Raw genomic sequence first — 23072 nt, 5'->3', positions numbered from 1 at the left:
TCTTAGCTCTCCAACCTCCCTCCTCACTCGTCACCACCTGGCCACATCATTGCCCTGATATCTCTACGAGCAACAGCATTCCGCCTTCTGGCGGTGTCCGGGATCGCGTGCTGCTTTGGCCCAGATCACCAACAAGCGGCAGCTGTTCGGCACCGCTGGACTGATGGGTGGGTGGGTTTGGTGGGTGGCCTAGCAACCCCTTTTTCTGGCTCCTCTTTTTGCATGCCTTTTGCTATCGGCGCATGTCGGCGGTCTTGGGAGGGAAGCACACCGTTCAGTCGACCAATTCACTCGGACACAGCTTTCATGCTGCCTCCATGCCCTCTGCCCACCAGCAGCGCCTATATGCGGAGAAAACGCAAACTGCGTGGGCATGGGAAACCCCAAGGAAACATGAAGCATTGATTGATGTTTCCTTGATCCCACTACCCCGCGAACGTACGAGCGATGCGAGGACTCCAGGGTTCTTGAAACATTTTCTCCCGCCAGCGAGCACCTCATGTATTGCTACCTGGATGGATCCCTTGCGGACTGCAGCGGTCTTGCATCTTGCATTTCAACCCTGATCTGGAACAATCCATGCCTAAATTCTCTCACGATGGTGCGCTTGACACTAACCCGGCTGTTGTAACAGACGGGTCTGTTTCAGAGCTTCGCGGTGGCTGTTCATAGTCCCGTGTCGTCTTGCCTCCTGCGAGGGGAGCACTGACAGTACAGGCTTGGTGCATGGCAGCACATGCGCAGAGGAGACACATGATTTCTGTGTCTGAATACTTGTATGCATGTCTGGATGGAAGTTGACATTTCCCCAGCAAAGCCGGCAGCTCCTCCAGGGTAAGGGGCTACCAAGTAGGAAAAGTATTTACACGACGCAATTTCACAACCTTCAATGCAAACTTTGGAAATTTCGTAGAATGCAAAAGTAACGGCATGAGAAATTTGCATGGACAGTTTCCAAGGCTGCCGCACCCTTTTCACGTCTCCGAGTTGCAGTCACATAGGTGGCATCTTGAAGGATAGAACTACATGTACTATCACTCGGCAGGTGCTCAGCCATCACGCGCACCTGATGCAAGCGCATCATGAGATCAACACCAATGCTGGTGAAAGACTGCAGCACCCCTTGTCCCTCACGATCTGTGATGCCATGGATCTGGAGCAACTGGCTTTCTACCTATCTTACTTGTAGGTAGCTACAGTGAACGGGAGGCAGCTAGGGCTGGCGTCGACTTTCCCATCAATTCTCCGCATATACAAGTACAAATGAAGGGTTTGCCATGTTCACTACCTCTTATTGATCGAGGCACAAACACATATGGAGCCATGTAATGCCGTCTTTTGGCGAGCCTTTTTCCTCCTTCTCCTCTTCTGTTTTTGTTCCTCTTTTTCTTTTGGATTTACGCATATAAGCTGCGGTAGTAGAGTAAGTAGGTATGTAGTGCTGCTCCCAACGCCATCTCACCAACCTCGGGTATACATAGCTTACAAGTATGTTGTCTATCAAGGTAGGTGAACTGCGAAGCGGACAGCAAGTATCGCGACCAAGGGCATGAACATAAGATAAAAGTGCCATATAATGCCTGAATTAATGCCTCAAGTACCTGACAGCCCAGATAACCGACCAAGGTTGTCAGGATCGCGTGCTTGACTTGTGAGGAGACACTGCCCCTTCTCAACCGCTCCGAGAATTTTGGCTGTCGTCTGATACAAAGTTGAAGACCTTTAACCCATACGTTCCCCGTATCTCCTAGGCAGGCTAAGGGAGTGCAGACAAATGGCCTTTCTCATTTTCGAGAGAGATCTGACTCGCATCTCGTCTTTTAGCCAACCATATGCAGTCTTTTTCTTCTTGTAGATCTCAACTGTCCTGCAGGCAGGCAACACATGAAGTCCGTTGAGACCAGACGGGAGTTCTCCCGGCCTGGATCGGCACACGGTGCAAAGGACTACCTAGTAGTAGCAACCAGATAATGCTAACTCGACAAGGCTAGGGCCAGCCTTTCGCTCTCAGCCTGCGCCTGTGCTTTCGCCGCGTTTCGTCGTGAAATCGACGCCCGGGAGCTACAGGTACAGCTTCCAGCGCCAACAGCGAGCCTTGTCACGACTACGGTGTCTGGAGAATTGATGTAGAGAGTAGGTGGCTATCCAGCACCCCAAGCCTTGATATATACAAGGATAAGCACTGCAGAACATTCTTCATATGCTATCCACTAAGGTAGCTATCGATAGAAGCTCCTGCTAAGACTACGAAGAATAGAAAATGTTATGAATGTAGCAGAGAGTGGAACTTCATCTTGTTCAACTGTAGTAGCAGCAGTGGTCAAGATGATTGATTTGCTGAGATGCTGGATAGGTACCTAGCCAACAGGAAGTTGGAGTGCTGGACACATGTAGCCAACTCACTCCCTTGATGTACCTTATCGAGTGCTCGCTGGATTACGGCATCAACCCCCCCCCCAGAGCGCCGCCCCTCACCGACTGCCTAATGGGCCTACTGCCGATGCGGGCAGTTCGCACGCAGTCACTCATTCACCACGGCCTTGCATCAAATGCGGGACAGTGGGAGGAGCTGCACCACCACGCCTATTACGCAAAGGCCCACTTGCTTTCCACTTGCTCAGCCTGACGTTTGTCAACAGTAACTCTTTTTTTCTCTCTCCCAACATCCGTCCGCTCTCCACCTCTCCGCCCTGTTCCTTCACGACACAAACATCTAGCGGCTCGTATCCGACGCCTTGATCTGTATCCCTGCGTTTCGCTGCTTTCTGCGATAGCCCTTCCCGCTGCCCGCCTGGCCCTTGGAACCGCTGTTCGAGGACGACTGCACTCGTCCGACGACTCGATTTCAGCTCACGCAGCAGCACCTTCCATCCTCCCTCGCCACGCCCTCTCCAGCGATCGACTCCCGTCTTCACGGTGTTCCGCTTTCCGAAGCTGCAGATCAACCTTGTTTGCGACGAGACATCGACAGTAGCGAGTTGGTCGTGCAACAAACATTGCCGCGAAGCGTACATTGACGTCTCGACCACCTGATATCCTCCCCGCGGTTCAACTCTAGCTCAGCCACCACTGTGCCCACGACAGTCAACCGTCTACACGGACTCTGCTTCGATTACTGCTGGGAGATACGACGACTGCACAAGTCGCGCTGTCGCGCCAGCGGATAGCCGGATTGAAGTGGAGGGGGAGTTGATATCCGTTTTCTGCGGCTCTGCCGCTCTTCTTACATCATGGGGAAGATTACAAAGACGATGCAGCCTAAGCATCGAGAGACTCTGGTAAGTTACAGTGTGTTGTGATGGATCCGGGCTGAAAATAAGCCATGGGTTCCCCCGCGTTCTGTATTCTGTTGGAGATGAATGAAGCTGACCCTTATCTTGCCTTGATAGTCCCCCTGGCTCAAGCAATACGTCGAATCTGCATCAACAGTCCCGCTGCCACTCCTCCCACAGAAGCTTGCTGATTTCCCGACGAGATGGCCCTTCGGACGCGGCGACCTCTATCACTGGATCCCATTGTTGAACCGATTCGATAGCGTGTTGGAGCATTTCTGCAAAGTCTACCAATTGAACGAAGGCCCTCAACAGCGTGATTTCGGGTGCGATGTGTTGCTCAACCACGCAAAAGACTCGGCCTTCGAAGGCGAGAAGCAGTGGCAGATGGACGAACTCACGCAGCTCGGCTTCCCCTCCGACGGTGACAGAGTCCTGATCGAAGCTGTTCTCAAGTTTACTCGCATGCTGTTGGAGCATTGTGGAAACCGCAGCATCTATGCCAGCAGTGCTCACCTAAACGATCTCCTCAATGCCGTACCCCCGTCTATTCTCATCGCCACGCTCGAGGTGGGGTCAGAGTTGGCACAGCGATATCAAGCGTCCGTCAAGCGCATAGGGAGCGCCTCCCGACACATCAGTGCAGCCCTGCTCGCAAATCATTACAACATCGACCTGGATCGCGTCCAACAGATCGCCTTGCCGTTTGTCAAAACGCCCATCTTCAACGTTTCGGAATCCGCCCCGACTAGCACGCACACTTCCGGGTCCAAGGGAAAGGATAAGGCGGCAGCAGGGGTCGGCAGCAGGAATGTGGCTACTATGCACGCCAACGATCTGGTCGCCATCGCTGCGTCTGATGACAGCCGCTGGAGCAATTGGGGCGATGTCAAGGTCTCTTACTATCCGAAAGAGACCGTCTCATCCCAGCACGACGCTCCGGCAGAGGCGGGACGCTCGAATCTACCCTTGACCCCCACTCCGCTGCGTCGAAGCTCGACGATGAACCCCCAGCACACACCGAGAGCTCGAAACGCTGCTAGTGACGATTCGTCCTCTCTTGTGCCGCGAACCTCGGCATCTGTGGAGGACCATTCCGGGTCTGGCCAGAAGACGTTTGAGTTGCCTCAATCTGTCGTTGCCTCTCGCCCCATCTACGAGCTCGTCAAGCGATGTCCCGATGACATGCCTCCGGCGGCCAAGTATGAGGCCTTCCACCGTTTGAGAGTAGCCAAGGCCCTCATCAGCTCCCAGGAATCGCGGCAACAGATCTTGGCAACTCGTCTGCTGGCGGTGACTAACTTGGCATACATACATTCCGAGTCTAACTTTGTCGAGAAAGTCCTCCGCCAGGACATTGACGAAACCCGTCGGTTTCAGCTTGTCTACCAACTGGCCGAGCTGATCCATCCATCGGCCGATGGCACTATAGAGATCCCTCTGAGGCTGCAGACCATTGCCCTTGCGCTTCTCGAAGCGGTATCGAGCTTTCATGCGAGATGTCAAGACGTCTTGTCGGCTCTCAATGCGAATGTCAACCACGGGATACTTCTGTATGTCATCAGAAAAGCGGTGGCTGGTATGACTGAAACCAATGCCGGAGACGACGGCGATAAGGCGAACGAGATTGACGAGTGGCGAAACAATCTGTTTTCTCTTACGCTGCACTTGTCGATGGCCACTCGCGTCGGCAGTGAAATGGTCTCTGCTGGTTTGATGGATATCCTGGTCGAAATTCTCAATATTCGGTCCGTCATTGCACAGCGCCATCACTCAATGGTTCTCGCCTTCCTAGATGGCTTGGTCTGGACCTATCCAAATGCGTTCACTGCCTTCTTCAATGCGAATGGGCTGGATGCTGTGGCCAAGCTGATCGTGGACACTATTGGTGAAGCGCGCAGCTTGCTTCGGGCCGGTAAGGGCATCAAACCGGATCAGCAATCGAGTGCTGTGGACTACGAGATCCCTTATTACCAGCAGCAAACTCTGAAATGGATCCTCAAATTTGTCCATCACATCATGTCCAACTCGTATAGCTACAGCGGCAATACGGACCGGCTTCTGCGGAATCTTGCTGAGAAGTCTGACTTGCTGGCCAACCTGAGGGACATCATCAATGATAAGAAGAGCTTTGGTTCGGTCGTCTGGACAAACTCGGTTACCATCCTGAGCGATTTCATTAACAATGACCCGACTAGTTTTGCTGCCATTTCTGAGTCGGGTATGATCAGGACGTACCTCGAGGCTATCACTGGAAGGCCTATCCCCGATGATTACACCACACGTCCGAGACACCGGGAATCGGAAGGCGATGAGCACGGGACTGTGGACGTTTCTGCGATCACGTCGATTACCGACCTTGACAGCCGACCTCACCCTCCCTCGGAAGACTCCATTAGACAGTCTCTTGGCCGGCCAGTGGCAACAGGCATCCTGGCGTCCTCCGATGCTATCAACGTTGTCCCTCAAGTTCTCAACTCCATCTCTCTCAATAATGCGGGCATGCAATTGGTTGTTGCCTCTCGAGCGTTCGAAAGCTTCCTGGAAGTCTTTGAAAGCCCCGCGCATGTGAGATGCATGGAGGTAGACACGGAGCTTGCCAGTAACGTCGGCGCCAGCTTCGACGAACTTGCGCGGCATCATCCGCCTCTCAGAAAGTCAATATCCAACGCGGTGATTGACATGGTTGCGCGAGTACGCATGCTGGGTATCGAGAAGGCCCGAGTTGCAGGCTGGGGAGTCAAGCTGCTCCCCATTGGCAGTCTCCAGGTTGCGGCTGGATCAACTGCAGTAGCTGAAGCATCTAAGCCGCCGCAAGAAGTAGATATGGACATGTCTGATGCTGCCGCGCCCCAAGCCTTGGAAGCAGACAAGCGGGCCGATACCGAACGGGATTCGCCCTATGAGTCGTTTACGCCCTACATCTATGCTCTGTCGAATTTCTTGACCACCTACTTGTCCAACGGTGTGCTGAAGGACAACTTCGTTGAAAGAGGCGGCATTGAGCTGCTCCTCGATATTTGCCAGTCCCCGAGCCTTACTGCTGGGTATGGCGATTCGATGGCGTCGCGAGTCCTGAACCAAGTCATTTCCCAGTTGATTGAGCATGGTGCTGCCCAAGGCTTACCGTCATTGCTCAACCGAGCTCAGCGTGCCATTGACGTGCTGGAGCCACTGTCGACGAAGACCGAGGCCGTCCCTCCCTATTTTGCCCCTTTCCTGACCGACCTGGGCATCGAGTACAGCAGTTCCGAAGCAGCTGAGATACTTGCGACGGGGACTAATATTGTCAAGGCCTTGCTCAACGCGCAAACGTATATGAAAATCATATCCGATTGTTTCGTATCATCCAGAGGCAACACGCTGCAGTTTTACCCCGTCAATGTCTACGACTACTACATCAAGCTGGTGAAGTCAATTGGGCCTCTGCTACGTGGAGTCTTGGCAGAAGAAGCAGGCGAGCTTACCGCTATACCCCAGCATTGGTCTCTACGCCGTCACTCGCCACCGACGGCGGGCGGCGGCAGAGGCATCGGTGCAGACGTGGAAGCCGACGATGGCTCCCTAACAGATGTCCTCGGCGGCGCAGATAGCTGGAGGCCCAACGATGGTGCTGATACGCCCTCGGCATCTCGGTTGACTGAACAGGAACAGGCTAGTCCTCGGTTTCAAAACTACGAAACGCTTCGAGTCTTGCTACATCCGATGATTCCCACTTCCTTCCCCCTCTTCCAGACCATAGGCAAGGCTTTGCTACCTAGAAGGGAGTCGAATCACGGTGACCCATATCACCGGCCACGCCATCTGCAGATTGCGAGAGCGCTTGCCGATACAGTTCTCGACCATCTCAGGCCATCTGTGGCAACTCCGGAGCCAACGTCAAAGGACTTCCACTATTGGATCATCATGCTACACACCATCCATGAAATGGTGATCGAGCACCGTGAGTTCTCATTTCTTGTTTTCAACTCTTTGTTCAAATTCGCGGCGTGCTAACATCTCTAAGCGGCTTCGTCTCGTCCCACCGACCGTGCTAACGTGCAAATCATCATGCCGGTTCTTCTTGCATTCAAAGAGCGTAACGGCATTGTCGTGCTAAACGACATGCTGCGAGTTTTCGCTGATGCAGTCAAGAGTTCTAGCGCCGCTACTGCCGAAGATTCTTCAAAGGTCAAGGTGGCTGCTTTTGGCCTGAAAAAGATACTGGACTTGTACTTCATCTTGGTCAATGGAAAGCATATTGGCGACACGCACACTTACTACAACCTTCAGCGACAAACAGATCGCTCCCAGTTCGTTCAGAATATCCACAGCCAAATCACTGTCGAATTCCGGGCCCTCATACTGCCTGTTATCATGGAACTCTGGGACTCCGCGTTCGTTGAGCGAGTACCAGATCAGACAGTGAAACGACTTGTGGACATTCTTAAGATAGTGGCATTGGGTGAGGGAGAACTGCAGTCAATGCCAAAGGACAAGGTGTGTATTGCTTCCGCGCTTCCTGTTTTTACAAAGGGCTTGAACTGAGCGCTAACTATCATTCTAGATACCTTTCGTGCTTCTGAAGTATACAGATGTGCGATTCAACTGGCGGGCTGTTAGGTCCCTTGTTCGTCAGCTTACCGACGATTTCGATGAGAGTCTTGCACAGGAGGCTGCGTATCGTACATTTGGCAACCCCAATGCTGCGTCAGCATACTGCAGCGCGCACGAGGCTGGGATAGCAGGTGCTCGAAACCCCGTCCCCCCTGAGGATGCACCTGATGCCTCGTCTCTAGCAGAAGGGACGACACCAACATCGGCAAGCCGCGATGCCAGCGGTTCTCGTGCTCCTGACCCGGAGGCCATGTCTTTGGATATTTCTCCTGATGCCTCCGCAGAAAATCTAGACGACTTGATCTCACAACTTCCTGAAAGCAATGAATTGGCGAACGAGAGTGCCGCGGACACGGGGTCAAAGGCTGCCGAACCGTCTTCGGCCAATGGAGAGGCAAGCTCTCTTGCGGAATATACCGCGGACAGCTTCAATGCCCTCAAACAAGGCCTTGACGACCATCGATCAAAGCTACGAGAAAACTTAATCGATCAGTGCCTCGATGTCATTCGTGCCCATCCAGATACCGCTATCGAGGTTTCTGAGCTCATCACCACCGTCGTTCTGCGTCATCAGAATGCCGATGCTCACGAAGAAGTTGGATCCACGCTCACATCTGCCCTGACATCCCTTGCTCTGGATGAAGACGAAAGGAAGCGCAATGGGAAGTGTATCGCTGCATATGCTCATCTTCTGGCGCTTTTGCTTCAGGATGAGATGTTCTTCAGTCGAAACATGGACACCTTGCGTGACAAGATCAGCGAATATGTAGCGCTTCTCAAGGTGCCCCCGTCCACACCCAGCGAAGAGCTGCCGCCTTGGATTCCCTTTATACTGCTGGTGCTGGAGACTCTGTTGAGCCATGATGAGAAGCCAGTTGCAGTCCAGTGGAGGGCACCCAAGTCCTTGGATGAGCCCGTTGCAGAGCCCGTGATCCAACTTAGAACGCCTTTGCTGGATGATCAACAGCGGTCCGATGTCCTGGAGTCGCTTCTGGACCTACTTCCACGCATCGGAAAGGAAGAGATGCTGGCTACCGCTATTCTCAGAGTACTCATCATCCTGACCCGCAGACGTTCGTTTGCGAAGCAAGTTGGCGAGAAGAAGAACCTGCAAAGGCTTTTCCTCATGGCCAAACAAATGTCAGGCTCAGGTTCTGAGCGTCTCAGGCAGATTAGGCTGACGGCCCATCTCATCACCATCCTTCGCCACATTGTTGAGGATGAAGACATTATCAAGCAAGTCATGAGAGCGGAAATCAAGTCCGATATTCCGAATCTCCAACGTACCCAGCGCGGCCACCTGGATGTACCGACCTATCTTCGAGCAATGGCGCCCATTGCTCTTCGTGCACCCGATCTCTTCGTTGAGGTGACCAATGAGCTGCTTCGGTTTTCACGCTGGAACGCGCCCACTGCCGAAGGCGCAAGACCCCAGACTCTCGTCTGGAAAGAACAAGACAGCAGCAGTACAAATGTTGCTCAGCCTGACTCGGAAAACGTCCAGAGCGAAGATGTCAAGCAATCAACTGAATCGGGAGACAAGGAGATGTCTGATGCGCTCAAGCCGCACCATGACAACAAGCGCCCGGTGGTTGAGAACCCTGACGGAGTCATCCACTTCCTTCTCTGTGAGCTGATCAACTATCGAGAAGTCGAAGACAAAGAGGTGCCGCCGCCCAGTAGGGATGCAAAAACCGAGACCGAATCGACAGCTTCTGCCGACGCCCAGGACAGTGCTTCTGCCGAAGGCGCAGCTGCTGATGGAAAGGACAAGAAGCCATCAAAGCCTGCGTTCAAATCTGAAGAGCACCCGATCTTCGTCTATCGATGCTTTCTACTCAGCTGCTTGGCCGAGCTCCTGCAGAGCTACACGAGAACCAAGATGGAGTTCATCAACTTCAAACGAAGCGCTCCGCCTCTGTCCACCAACACGCCTGTTAAACCTAGGTCGAGCATTCTCAACTATCTGATATACGACCTCTTGTGCCAGAGCAGCCTGAGCGGTACGTCAGATAATATAACGGCGAAGAAGAAGGCCGCAACATCAGCGCAGACTCAGAAAGTTTTGGTCGCTTTGGTCTCGAAAACCAACGAGAAAGTGTTTGATCGCAAGCAAGAAAAGTATGCCTATGACGATGAGCCGGATCTACTCTTCGTCCGCAAATTTGTTCTCGATACTATTCTGAAAGCATACGAGAAAGCACCATTTACCGATGAACCATTGGAGGTTCGCTATGCACGGATGCAGTGCTTGGCGGAGCTGATGAACAACATGATCGGTGAAAAGGACAAAGAGCAAACCTCCGGGTCTCGCAATGTCGATAGCCTCCAGACGAGGTCGCAAGCGCAGCTTCGACGGCTCATGTACGAGAAGGGTTACCTGGATAAGCTGACGTCCTCCATTGCCGAGATCAACCTCAATTTCCCGGGAGTCAAACGGGCGATTAAGTATATCCTGCGTGTACTGCGAGTTTTGACCGATACCGCCAAAGAACTGAGCCATTCAAACATCTTGGTCTCCGATTCACAGGCGGAGCAGAGTGATGAGGAATTTGCTTCTACTTCATCCTTGTCAGATCTAGATGAGGGCCGGGAGGAGACCCCAGACCTCTACCGAAACTCTGCTCTCGGCATGCTTGAACCTCGTGGAGAAGATGACGAGTCTGAGTCCGAGGAAGCAGACGACGACGACGAAGACATGTATGGGGACGAATATGACGACGATGAGATGGACTACGGCGATGAAGAGATATCGGATGATGAGGACGACATCAGCGATGAAGACGAGGAGCTTAGTCAGATGGGAGAAATTGAAGGCCTCCACGGTGACCCTGGAGTGGTCGAAGTCATCATGGACGACGAAGATGATGACGAAGATGACGAAGATGACGAAGACGACGACGAGGTAGACTCTGCTGATATGGAGGATCTCGAGGACCGGGTTGAAATCGTTGATGAGGATGGAAACCCTCTTGAAGATGACGGGGAATCAGGCTGGGAGAGCGAGACAAGCGCCGAAGAGGACGAAGAGCCAGAGGTTGATGATATCGACTACGAGGGTGAGGGCCCAGACGAGGACGAGGCTCATCTGCATGGAATGGGTCCTGGTGACCTCCTGGATAACATGGCAAGAGCCATCATGGGCGGCGATGAAGATGGATACGAGCCCGAATTGATGGAAGCTTTGGATGAGCATTATATGGATGATGGTCACGATGATGGAGGTGAGTGTAAGACTGTCTTCTTCTCTCCTCTTCTATATCCGAGGTGTACTGACTCTTTAGCAGATGAGGACGATGAAGAGGATATGGAAGACGAGGAATACATCTATGACGATGATTATCCACGTGAGTGGCCCCCTTACAAAGATCCTTTAACGAAGCCATCTAACGTGACCGCTTTCTTGAACTAGTAAACGACCCGCTACCACCCATGCCAGCTCTCGGATGGGATGGATTCACCCCCGAGGTTGATGATAGACATCGTCAAGTTTTCCTTCTCGATAACAATAGACGACCAGTCCTTGCGCGAATGGACAACCGCAATCCCTTCCCTCCGCGTTTTATTCCCGGGTCGAACCGAGATCTGAGTGGTAAGTTTTGGAGAACCCGAGCATACCTTCTCATTGATTCATACGTTAACATGGTTTTTTTTTTTTTTCTTCAAAGACTTTCGCAGCTACTTCTCCCGCAGCCATCGCAATAATGGCCAGCAGCCGAACGCAGATGACGGCATGAACCCATTACTTCGTCGCAGCGATCAGGCTCAAGAGAATCAGCCTCGGCCTGGTCATCCACATTCCATTGGTCTCCGCTTTCCAGAGGGTTTCTTGGGCCCAGGTAGACATCTAATGGAGGGCCCCATGGGCTTCCTGGGAGAACTTATGGAGTTTTTGCCAGTCATGGGTCGCGGAAACCAGCATGCTTTCCACGTCCATATCAGTGGTCCTGGAGGTACGCGGAGCACGGACCTTGGGCCTATCCGTGGTCTGAGAAGTGAACAGCGCCGAGATGCTGCGTCCCAGGAGCCGCACCAAGCAGTCGCTTTCACCCCCGAGACAACCTTGGATCGCTACCAGGAGGAGGCCAGGATGATTTTCGGGAACCCTGTCGCGGAAGCTGCCAGACTTGGGAATACTATCATTGCGCAGCTCACCCCTGCTGCGATGGAGCTCGAGAGGAAACTGAAGGCGGAGGAAGAAGAGAATCAACAGCGCCTTGAAGAAGCTCGAAAGAAGCGAGAAGAAGAAGAGCGCGTGGCTCGGGAAGCCAAAGAAGCCGAGGAAAAGGCTGAGAGAGAAAGAAAAGAAGCCGAGGAACGTGAAGCCGCTGCACGACTTGCAGCGGAAGCCGCTGAAGCCGCCGCTCTCGCCGCCAGTCAAAATGCTGAGCCACAACCTGGCGATGGGCAAGGTAGTGGAGCCATGGAGGGGGTCGAATCGACCGAAGCCGGTGTTGCCGCCATGAATGATGACCAAGCCAGCACATCGAGAGCCAATGTCCCAAGAGTGACAACCATTATTCGAGGCGAGGAGGTGGACGTCACTGAACTGGGTATCGATCCAGACTACTTAGCCGCTCTTCCTGAAGAATTCCGGGAGGAAGTCATCGCCCAGACAGTAAGTGAGAGGCGTTCTCAAGCCCGCGAGGAAGCTGCCTCAGGAGAAGCGACAGAAGTGTTCCAGGAGTTCCTTGACGCTCTACCAGAGGAGCTACGAATGGAAATTGCGCAACAAGAGCGGCAAGACCAGCGCCGTCGTCATCGTGAAGATAGTCGCCGCCAGGTTACCGCTGCTGATGGCCAAGATGTCGTCCCCGCGGAGATGGATCCAGCTAGCATTCTGCTCACATTCCCACCTGAGCTCCGTGAACAAGCTCTTATCGACCAGGGTGAAGATATCATGGGCCAGCTTCCCCCAGACATGGCTGCTCAGGTGCGAGCATTGACTCAACACCGACCGCCAGTTGCTCATCAACGAGGAGGCATGCGCCCGATTGTTCTCCCTGGTAGAAGCTCGCTTGGCACGGGTAGGGTCACAGTGCAAGGCTCGCCGGATGAGCAAGGCGAGAACAAGACGCAACGGAAGACGGTTGTGCAGATGCTTGATAAAGCTGGTGTTGCCACCTTGCTGCGTCTGATGTTCATTGCTCAACAGGGCTCTATCCGAAACTACCTCTTCAGCGTCTTTGCAGATGTGTGTGAGAATCGACAGACCCGTCTCGAGGTGATCAGCACTGTCCTGCAGATACTTCAGGATGGTAGCACGGACATGAACGCGGTTGAGCGCAGCTTTGGTCAGCTCTCTCTGAAGGCGAGAAAACAGAAGGACAAAGAAAAGGACGGTGACCAGAAGAATCCCCAAGGTCTTAAGAGGACTTTGACAACAGTGGGCAGTCTCACAACCTCTGGCCAGACAAATTCCGAGACATCGCCACTCCTGATCGTACAGCAATGCCTGGACCTTCTGGTCGACTTGTGCACCAAAAACCCACACATTCCTTGGCTGTTCTTGACAGAACATGAATCCATAGGGTCCTCTTCCCTCAAGAGGAGCCTGAGCCGTAGAGGAAAGGGCAAGGACTCGAAGGCGCACAAGTACGCGATCAACTCTCTCCTCACCCTCCTGGATCGCGAGCTTGTGACGGAGAGCTCGCTTGTCATGACACACCTGGCCGACCTCCTCAACCGAGTTACTCTTCCTCTTCAGAATCTGGAACGACGACGCAAGGAGACACAGGATGAAGACGCATCAGGTTCAAAGGGCACAGGCGTGGAGACACAGGCTCCTACCACGGATGCAAACGAGACAGAGCTGCGTGATAACAACGACCAGACGGTCGACGCTTCTTCGGCATCTGCGCAGGCGACTTCTTCCGAACAGAAGGCCGCCGGAACAGAGGAACCAGGGGAGCAATCGAAGAGCGCACCGCAGAAACGTGCCCGCCTATTGCAGCCCCCGGTGATCCCGCCCCAGAATCTCACCCTTGTGGTCAGAGTATTTGTGGCTAGGGAGTGTAGCTCGAAGACATTCCAAAACACCATCTCTACCATCAAGAACCTATCAGCTATTCCCGGGGCAAAGACAATATTCGGGCAGGAGCTGGTCAGCCAAGCCCGCCTCTTGAGCAGCAACATCGTGTCCGATCTCGACGAGTTGCTCCCACATATCGAGGCAGCCACTTCCGGTACCGAAATTCAAGGAGTTGCCCTCGCCAAGTTCTCTCCTGGAGCGTCGGAGCAGAACAAGCTTCTCCGGGTTCTCACTGCGCTTGACCATTTGTTCGATGGAAAGAAGAAGAGTGACGACACGGACGATGGTTCGAGCGAGAAGAACGAGAAGCAGGACCTTGTTACCTCGCTCTATCACAATTCGACGTTTGCTACCATGTGGGAGAAGCTGAGTGCCTGCCTGAGCGCTATTCGCCAACGGGAGAACATGCTCAATGTCGCGACCATCCTACTTCCACTGATTGAGTCCCTCATGGTTGTCTGCAAGAACACGACGACGAATGACGATCTCTCGTCGAGCATGGTCGGGAAGGACATGTTATCCAGCCCGCAGCCAGAATCTCGCACGGCCAACCTCTTCTTCACCTTTACCGAGGAACATCGGCGCATCCTGAACGAACTCGTGCGGCACAACCCCAAACTCATGTCAGGCACCTTTTCCTTGCTCGTTAAGAATCCCAAGGTTTTGGAGTTTGACAACAAGCGCAACTATTTCAACAGGAGTGTTCACTCTCGGACCGGTCAGAATCAGAGCCGTCCGTCATATCCGCCGCTGCAGATAAGCGTTCGCCGAGAGCACGTCTTCCACGATTCTTTCAAATGGCTCTGCTTCAAGTCAGCCGACGAAATGAAGTATGGTAAACTCAACATTCGGTTCAACGGCGAAGAGGGAGTCGATGCTGGTGGCGTTACTCGCGAGTGGTTCCAGGTCCTCGCCCGACAGATGTTCGATCCCAACTATGCTCTGTTCATCCCAGTTTCATCTGATCGCACAACCTTCCACCCCAACAAGCTCAGTGGCGTCAATGATGAACATTTGAGGTTCTTCAAGTTCATCGGTCGCATCATCGGCAAAGCTCTGTACGAGGGCCGCCTGCTTGATTGTTTCTTCAGCCGCGCCGTCTACAAGCGCATCCTCGGAAAGTCCGTTTCCGTCAAGGACATGGAATCTTTTGACCCGGACTACTACAAGTCTCTCTGCTGGATGCTGGAGAACGACATTACCGATATCATAACAGAGACCTTCTCGGTTGAAGACGACGAATTCGGTGTCACCAAGATCGTGGACCTCATACCCAACGGCCGAGAGATTGCGGTTACCGAGGAGAACAAGCACGAGTACGTTCGCGTTGTGGTCGAGCACAAACTCCTATCCTCGGTCAAGGACCAAATGGAGAACTTTTTGAGTGGTAAGTTGCCCTTTTCATGATAGCCTCTACTATCTGCCAAAAACAGTTATTAATGTCCTCGTTAGGTTTCCACGACATCATTCCCGCGGAGCTAATCTCCATCTTCAACGAGCAGGAGCTGGAGCTCCTGATTTCTGGTCTTCCGGACATAGACATTGACGACTGGAAAGCGAATACCGAGTACCAGAACTACAGTCCTTCCTCTCCACAGATTCAATGGTTCTGGAGAGCAGTCCGGTCGTTTGACAAGGAGGAGCTGGCCAAATTGCTACAGTTTGTTACCGGTACCAGCAAGGTCCCTCTCAACGGCTTCAAGGAACTAGAAGGCATGAACGGTATCAACCGCTTCAACATTCACCGCGACTACGGAAACAAGGATCGCCTTCCGTCTACGCACACCTGCTTTAACCGTATGTTCTTGTTCCCCTCATTGCCAACAATTGACAAGCCCTTGAACGTGATATACTGACAATCCTTTACAGAGCTGGACCTTCCCGAGTATGACAGCTACGACATTCTGCGCTCGCAAATCCTCAAAGCCATCACTCAGGGAAGCGATTACTTCGGCTTCGCCTAATGGCAATGTAGAAGTTGTGATGTTAGCAAGGATGCGGCCCACGAAAAGCATTTTTTTTTCTTGAATCGTCGAGTGAAGTATTTCACCTTTCACTCGGCCTAGTATGATTGTGGTGAATGGCTCTTTCAGAGTCCAAGATGCAGATATGAAAGAGCCAAAAGGCACTAACAGCAAGGCAAAAGAAGAAAACGAAACAAGGGCCAAGAAAAAAAAAAGGAAAAAAAAAAACGAAAAAGGAATATCAAGATAGGGGAGGAAGGAGGAATGAAGAAGGCTCCCTACTCGGGAATCTTGCCTTGCCGAAGAGAAGTGCAGATCTCCCCGGTATTGGCAAGATGTTCTGACATAGGGTGAAGACATGGAAAGCAAGGCTGTTTGTTTGGTACCTCACGTGGGATGATTAAAATATGTATTATTGCTTGCAAGTAGATTAGGACTTTCTTCGACTTAGAATAAGGCAAAGACAGTGGGATTCCCCTGTGAAAGATGTTCAGCCAATCGTCACTTCTGTGTGCTGCTGTGTTTCACCACTTGATTGTGCGAGTCTTATATGGGAGGAAGCAAGAGACAGGGTTGCCTCGTCTGCTGAGTGTACTTTGCCCACAATGCATGAGTTGAGACAAGTTGGACTTTGCAAATCAGAGCAATCAATTCGCCGAATCACGACAAAGAAGTTGGAGAAGCGAGGGGAATTATCATGAATGGATTATCTTGAATGGCGTCATGAATGCATTTTGAAATCAAAATGCTTCTGATACATTCGCGGCAGGTTGGGCCCTTTTATTTAAAGCCCGAGAGATCCTTTCACTCCGATTGCATGCAAACCACAGGACCAAAGGTATGATGATGGAACTTCCCCTCCCCCATTTTTTACATTCGTTATATAAAGAAAACGCCGAACCCCTTATTTGTGCATGGAGCTTGCTCGTCGCTTGCGGACATCGGCCTTGTGGGCCTTGGCCTCGGCGACACGCTTGGCCAGGATCTGGGCGTACTCGTTCTGTATCGACATTGTTAGCATCATCATCATCATCATCAACGGCAGAAGACAACTGAGCTGTTTCTGGGGGGGGTTACTCACGGCCTCGTCCTTGACCTTCTCGGCCTGGCGGCGCTTGAGAGCGGCACGGTGGCGCTTGTGCTGCAGACGCTGGGGGGTGACCAGTCTCTGGATCTTGGGAGCCTTGGTGTAAGGCTTCTTGCCCTCGCCCTTGGGCTGGATCTCTCGTCGGATGACGTACTTGCGGACCTATTGAGTTTGCCCATGGTGATTAGTCTCCCAATGATCTCTCATGTGTCTTGCTTGAATCTCGGCACTGGACAGGCTCTCTTTGTTCACTTTTTCTGGGACAAAAGAGAAAGTGTCCCAAGAGCGAAAGCAAAAAGAGTCTGCCCAGGTCTTTCTTCTCTCACTCTACCCGGACTGCCATTCCCTCCACCGACAGCTCCGGGCAGGCGATGACCGAGTATGGGTACAGGGTGGAACATACATCGTCATCCTTGGAGAGGTTGAAGAATCGGCGGATCTTGGTGGCTCGCTTGGGGCCGAGGCGCTTGGGCACGACGACGTCGGTCAGGCCGGGGATGTCAGCCTCGCCCTGCTTGACGATGCTGAGGGCCAGGACGGACAGGTCCATGGCGACGATGCAGCCGCGGACGGACTTTCGCTTGCGCTCGCCGGTTCGTCGGGGGCGGTAGCAGGAGTGGCCCTCGGAGAGGAGGAGGCGGACACGGCTGGGGTGCATGACACCCTGCTTCATGGGGAAACCCTGCTTGTCGTTTCCACCGGTGATGCGGAAGATGTAGCCCTTGAACTCGTCGCCGAGAGAGTCGCCGGGGACCTCAGCGCCCATCTGTGTATCACATGTCGGTTAATCTCTCGGTTCTCGAACTTTGGAAGACTGAAGATCGGAAGGGTGGAGATGAAAAGGTTTCGATATATCGAGCGCGTGTTTTCTCGTCGATATCTCGAAAACGATCTATCCTGTTCCGTTTCCGTTGAAAGGGGAGAAGGACTCTGGACGTACCCGCTTCTCCATGAAGACGGCGAGCTTGCGCTCATCCTCAATGTCGATGAGCTTCTGGCTGCCATTGGCAGGGTAGGAGATGTTCAACTGCGAAGAGAGAAGAGGGCCATGTTAGCGAACCGCCGATGAACCTGGAACTTGGACGATGCAGATGGTTGTTGCAGCGTGATTGCAGCATCAACCGCAAATGCCATCGGGAGGAATCGTGCGTTTCTCGGATCTGTATGCGTACCTTCATCTTGCCAGTGTTGTGGTGGTGCAAGTTTGGCTTGACCTGGCACGCGTGAAGTCGGCTTTGGGTGTTGAAGGAATTTGGGCAAGGTAGGGCAAAGGGGAAGCGGAAAATGGGCGGGCCAGGAAAAAAAATCGAGGAAAAGTTGTGTGCATTCGCCTAGGGCTCCATTTTGGCGTGTGCGCAAAATTGCCCTGGCCAATGAGAGGTGCTGCTGCTGGTTGGACGATACGTACCGGACGGTGGGGAAAGGCGATCTTGGGTTCGCTGTGGAAGGCTGTGGCTGATGTTATCACCAGCCTCACCTCGACAACCTGTAAGTGTGGCGTTGATGTAGCGCGATTGACAGCGAACATGTGGGGGCAGGATCTGATGCCTTGATGAGCTTCACTCATACAAGTTACACAACCATCACCATCTTTCATCTTTAGCGTTCCCTCTGTATTCACCTTCCTTTCAAATCCCTATACCTCATATGTCCAACATGTCCTCGTCAACAGCAAAAATATACCCCCCCACCAAACAACCCTCCCCAACCCACTCCCCACTCCCTAAACTACTCCAAACCCCCTCAGGCCTCGCCATCCTCGAGCTCCAAGGGAGCATCAACCTCCCCCAAGACGCCCACGGCGAAGCCCTCAAGGACGTCGAGGTCGGCAGGCTCGAGTTCCCAGACTACGCGCCGGACGCCGTCGGCACCGCCTGGATGAAGCGCGTCCACATGTACATTGGCCAGCACCAGCGGCTGACGGGCGAGGTCAAGAAGCTGCCCAGGGCGCTGGCCGTGGTGCGCAGGCGGCAGGGCAGGACGCTGGAGGGCTCCGGGGGCACGTATGTCGAGGAGGGAGACAACTTAGAGGTGGTGGACATTGTCAAGTATAAGCTCATGTTTGGGAGTCGGCCGGAGCCTGTTGGTACGGCGCATGCGCCGGCTTCATGAGAGAGGAGAGGGGGGCTTCCGAGTCTTTTCATCTTCCTTTTTTTTTTGGTGCCCGCTGGATTGAAGATACTTTTCTGCGAGCCATGGTCTCTTGCTGTATACCCAGTCTTCAGCTCTCGAGCAAGGAACGAACTCCGATGCTTTGGACTCTTGTCCCATTCGAGGGGCCATCTCAAGTCGCACTGCTACACACCGGGGGACAGCAACTAAAAGCTTCACTACGGGGCTGTCCATTACACTTAACAGCTCCTCAGATCGGGTCGTTCAATACCGGCCTTCTTGAGCAACTTGCCATAAAATACGGACGATACCGCTATCAGACCAGTTGCTCGTAATGACTGCGAGCAACGAGATAGGCGGCCATCATACGATATAAACGGTACCCTCCTCATCATATGGAGAGCATAGAAGCATGTTGTTCCATCGGTTTATATATGTACATATCCAAGAAATCTAGCTTCTAGACCATGCCTTCGACGCCATGACAATGCAATCATGCCGCAACACCCTCCAACGGCTTCGTCCTCCCCAACCCATCTCTTCCATAATAATCCATCGGGTAGATCCCATCACCACCCTCCTCCTTACTCCATCCCCCTCTCTTCTCCAGCGCTACAAGCGCCTCGTAAGGAGTCAGCAGCGGCCTCGGGAATGCGTACCCCCAGTCGATACTGAGGCGCGGACACGCAACCTGGACCCAGCACTCGACGTCGCTCATCATGGCGAGCTTGCCGGGGAAGATTTCGCTCAGGAGCAGGTCGACCTTGGGTATGCCTCTCTCAGCCAGCTCGCGCTCGATCATAGCCAGTGTGTGCGGGTTGCCCTGACGACCGAGAGAGCCCAAGATGAGGCCCCAGCGGCGTGCTTTACGAGCAGTTTGTATGGCAGAGCGACGCACCGACTGCATCTCGTCGTGGCCGTACGTCTCCCGCGTCAGCTTGCGCGAGTACGGGTCGTACCGATAGGCCGGAATGGCCGGATTGTGGATCATTATGCTTTCAAGATGGAAGCGCCCGTCGCCGAGATAGAGAATCAGGTCGACGCCGTCTTCGTCCCGCAGACGGGGCGACGTACAGCCCAGAATCTCGCCCTTGCTGAGCGGTCCAATCTGCGGCACAACGACGCTGAAGCCTGCCGCCTCGAGGCTGCTGCGCACACCGTGGATGGTAGCGTTAAACTGAATCGTGCCGACAATGGCAATGGTCTTGCCGCTGGCGAAATTCCTCTCCAGCGAGGCCACCAGGTGCGCCGTGTCGATGCTGATGTCGACAAAGACGTACAGGGTCTTGATCTTGGTGACGTCCACCGGTATCAAGCAGCTGTGCGCATAATGCACCAGCAGGTCGCACCCCAGCGCCCGCGCCGTGTAGTCGTCGATGCAGCACGCGCCGTACGTCACGTCGCCCATGATGAGCGTCTCGACGCCCGGGCAGAACTGCGTGATGATGTCGGATATGGTCGTCGCGAAGAGGAGGAGGCCCTCGGGCATCTGCAGGGCCACTTTGCGCGCGCCCGACTCGCGCACCCGGTGTATCGTCTTGGGTATCTCGAAGTTGTAGTTTGCTGGGAGGAGGGCGATGGCTTCCTTGAGGTTGGGATCTTCTGAGATCTCTGGCGGAACTCGGTTGAGCAGTCGTGGCGCTCGTCGGGGTTTGGCAGCTGTATTGCGAAAAGTGTTAGACGGAGAGCCAAAGAAGTGACGATAGAGCCGTTTCAGATCTTCGACATTAGGAAGTGTGTATTTGCCATGCGTACCTTGAACAGCTCCGCTGCCTCCCGCCTCCGTCGTTACCTTTGCCGCTGCCGCCTCATCTGCCGCTCTTCTCCCTACGAACCGCCGCTTCGGCTGCCTTGTCGTCGTCGCCGGCACCTCGTTCTTTGTGCTTTCCGGCTCTGTTGTGTGGACTTCGACTCGCGCTTCTTCGATATCCGCCGCCGCGCCGAGGTCGACGAGCGCTCTGTCGTCTTCCATCTCTGATCAACTGAATCTCCGCTCTTGTTCCTCTCTTCCTGCTCTAAACTTTTTCTGTGCCCCTCGCTGCCCCTCGACTGCAGCCTCTCTGATGTCTCGTCTTTGGCCTCAGCAACTTTGGTGGTCAAATTCACAAAGAGGAAGGTTTGAGTGTCTCGAAACTTGACTCAAGTCGCTGCGGGGGGTTGAGATTCGGGTAGTTGTTCGTTTATGTCGAGGTTCGCGGTAGTTGAAAGTGACAAAAGCCGTCGACATTTTTACGCTGGAGATGGACGTTCAAGGTGGGGTGACGGACGGCAACCAGCCCCACCACGGATGCCTTTTCACTTACACGCATGAACAGGGACATACATATCAGATCCAGGCATTACCAGCTACCAGTAGTTACACTCATCAATCGACTTCAATACAAGCTTACAGACCCCCGTCTTTCTAGAGTACATTAGAGGTATGGAAGAATTACACTCGTCGAAGTATATGTCCATCTCCTCATCCAAGTGATGCTTGACCAATCTACAAACTCTTCTTCCCATCAATGCTAAACCGATAACTCGCCTGCAGCACATACGGCTCGTCTCCCGGTCCATAGACTTGCTTACGCCCCCATTCCGGGTTATTGATGCCGTCGATCCAGTCCTCCACCTCCATCACCAGGCATCCGTATTGCGGAATCGTCCTCGGGAAGCGCTTGTTGCCGTGCAGGCCCTGCGTCTTCTTGAGCGCCAGGGTGCCGTCCTGCGAGTTGCAGCTGTACACCTGGAAGGCCGTCTGGTCCGAGTAGACGTCCAGATGGATGCCCGACCAGGCCGACGAGAGGCTCGCGACGGGGCCTTCGGTGCGCCAGTCAAAGGGCTGCAGGGCATCTCGGTTGACGATGTAGCAGGTATCTTGCGTCTCCTGGTTAGTCCAACGTTCCCATGAAGGGCATCAGGAGTCTTACCAAAACCAGTGCAGTTGTTACCGCAGTTGTTCTTAATCCCACTCTGCTCAAAGCCCTTCCCAAGCTGCTTCGGCTTCGACCAGAAATCATTCGCCGTCCCCTTCTTATTCGCCAGGATATCCCCCGTGGGAATCAGATACCCGTCAGCATCAACCCTCTGCCCGCTATACGGCAAATGCAGCGTATGGTTCAGCGCCGTCTGCGTCTCATTGTTGGCAAAGCCGTCCAGGTTCCAGTACGTGTGGCTGCTCAGCATGATGGGCGTCTTCTTCGTCGTCGCCAGCGCAACCATCTTCAAGTCCCACTGATGCTCTTTCACCGTGTACGTGATGTGCGACACCACCTCGCCGGGGAACCCCTCCTTGCCATCCGGATCGACGATGCTAAAGGTGATGCTCGTGGGCGTGTGCGCCGTCACGGTAAAGTTGCGCCAGTCCCAGCCGTCGGGGCCCCCGTGCAGGGTGTCGGTCCCGTTGGGCTCGGCCTTTGTGGGATTCTCGTTGGGCAGCACGTGGTACGTCTTGCCGTCGATGGAAAAGGTGCTGTTCTTGATGCGGTTCGCGTACCGGCCCGGCACGCCGCCAAAGTGCGGGTGCTGCGAGTCGATGCCGTAGTACGAGGCGTTGTCGAAGCCGCCGACGAGGTCGCGCCGGATGCCGTAGCGGTCGTCGATGAAGAGGTTCGAGATGGAGGCCCCGTACGGGATGAAGGACGCCTCGATGCCCTTTGCGCGGATCCAGTACTTGCCGTCCTTGTCGGGGCCGCTTCCGCTACTCGCAGCCGTTGCTGTAAGAGGGAGGGCCGCGGCCAGAGCAAAGACGGCCAGAGAGCTGCCCGTCAGCTTCATGATGGGCAATGCTTCCTTGGTTTTTCGATCAGAGGCAATCGAGGCAGCTCGTATAGTATGTAGCCCGCGAAATAGCAGCCAACCCTTAACAAACAGGGAGAATGGGCAAGGCATCCCCAGAGCGGGAGTGCCAGCCCTCCCTCTTTAGTACTCCAGCATCAGCCCTCGTTCTCGTCCCAGTGACACCGCATCTCCTCCCATCACCCAATGCTACCGCACCGCGCATCCATGCACGCCCGCATGGTCGTCAA

General features: G+C 53.8%; 4 protein-coding genes across 4 annotated transcripts; 2 read left to right on the top strand and 2 right to left on the bottom strand.

Annotated features, from left to right (window-relative positions):
* Window positions 1-3230: 3230 nt before the first annotated feature.
* CCMA1212_001963 (uncharacterized protein) lies at window positions 3231-15863 on the top strand (the record flags this gene model as incomplete). The annotated part of the gene is made up of 9 exons (XM_073699368.1): window positions 3231-3278; window positions 3390-7215; window positions 7279-7751; window positions 7819-11092; window positions 11156-11215; window positions 11281-11460; window positions 11537-15286; window positions 15352-15696; window positions 15769-15863. The coding sequence occupies 9 exons, from the start codon at window positions 3231-3233 to the stop codon at window positions 15861-15863; spliced, it is 12051 nt and encodes a 4016-aa protein (XP_073561946.1).
* A 904-nt stretch (window positions 15864-16767) lies between these two features.
* On the bottom strand, window positions 16768-18128 carry CCMA1212_001962 (40S ribosomal protein S6-B; the record flags this gene model as incomplete). Its single annotated transcript, XM_073699367.1, has 5 exons — window positions 16768-16863; window positions 16945-17112; window positions 17354-17716; window positions 17891-17977; window positions 18123-18128. The coding sequence occupies 5 exons, from the start codon at window positions 18126-18128 to the stop codon at window positions 16768-16770; spliced, it is 720 nt and encodes a 239-aa protein (XP_073561945.1).
* Window positions 18129-18606: 478 nt separating this feature from the next.
* Window positions 18607-19062, top strand: CCMA1212_001961 (uncharacterized protein; the record flags this gene model as incomplete). The annotated part of the gene is made up of 1 exon (XM_073699366.1): window positions 18607-19062. The coding sequence occupies one exon, from the start codon at window positions 18607-18609 to the stop codon at window positions 19060-19062; it is 456 nt and encodes a 151-aa protein (XP_073561944.1).
* Window positions 19063-19555: 493 nt separating this feature from the next.
* On the bottom strand, window positions 19556-23063 carry CCMA1212_001960 (Diphthamide biosynthesis protein 1; the record flags this gene model as incomplete). The annotated part of the gene is made up of 5 exons (XM_073699365.1): window positions 19556-20721; window positions 20818-21036; window positions 21586-21921; window positions 21975-22963; window positions 23056-23063. 5 exons carry the CDS (start codon window positions 23061-23063, stop codon window positions 19556-19558), a joined length of 2718 nt encoding a protein of 905 aa, XP_073561943.1.
* Window positions 23064-23072: the final 9 nt, after the last annotated feature.

This window comes from Trichoderma ghanense (assembly GCF_004382785.1).
Source record: "Trichoderma ghanense strain CCMA-1212 chromosome Unknown scaffold_1, whole genome shotgun sequence".
Taxonomy (NCBI): domain Eukaryota; kingdom Fungi; phylum Ascomycota; class Sordariomycetes; order Hypocreales; family Hypocreaceae; genus Trichoderma; species Trichoderma ghanense.
The sequence above is the reverse complement of the archived record's forward strand: the minus strand, read 5'-3'. Positions and strand labels throughout refer to the sequence as shown.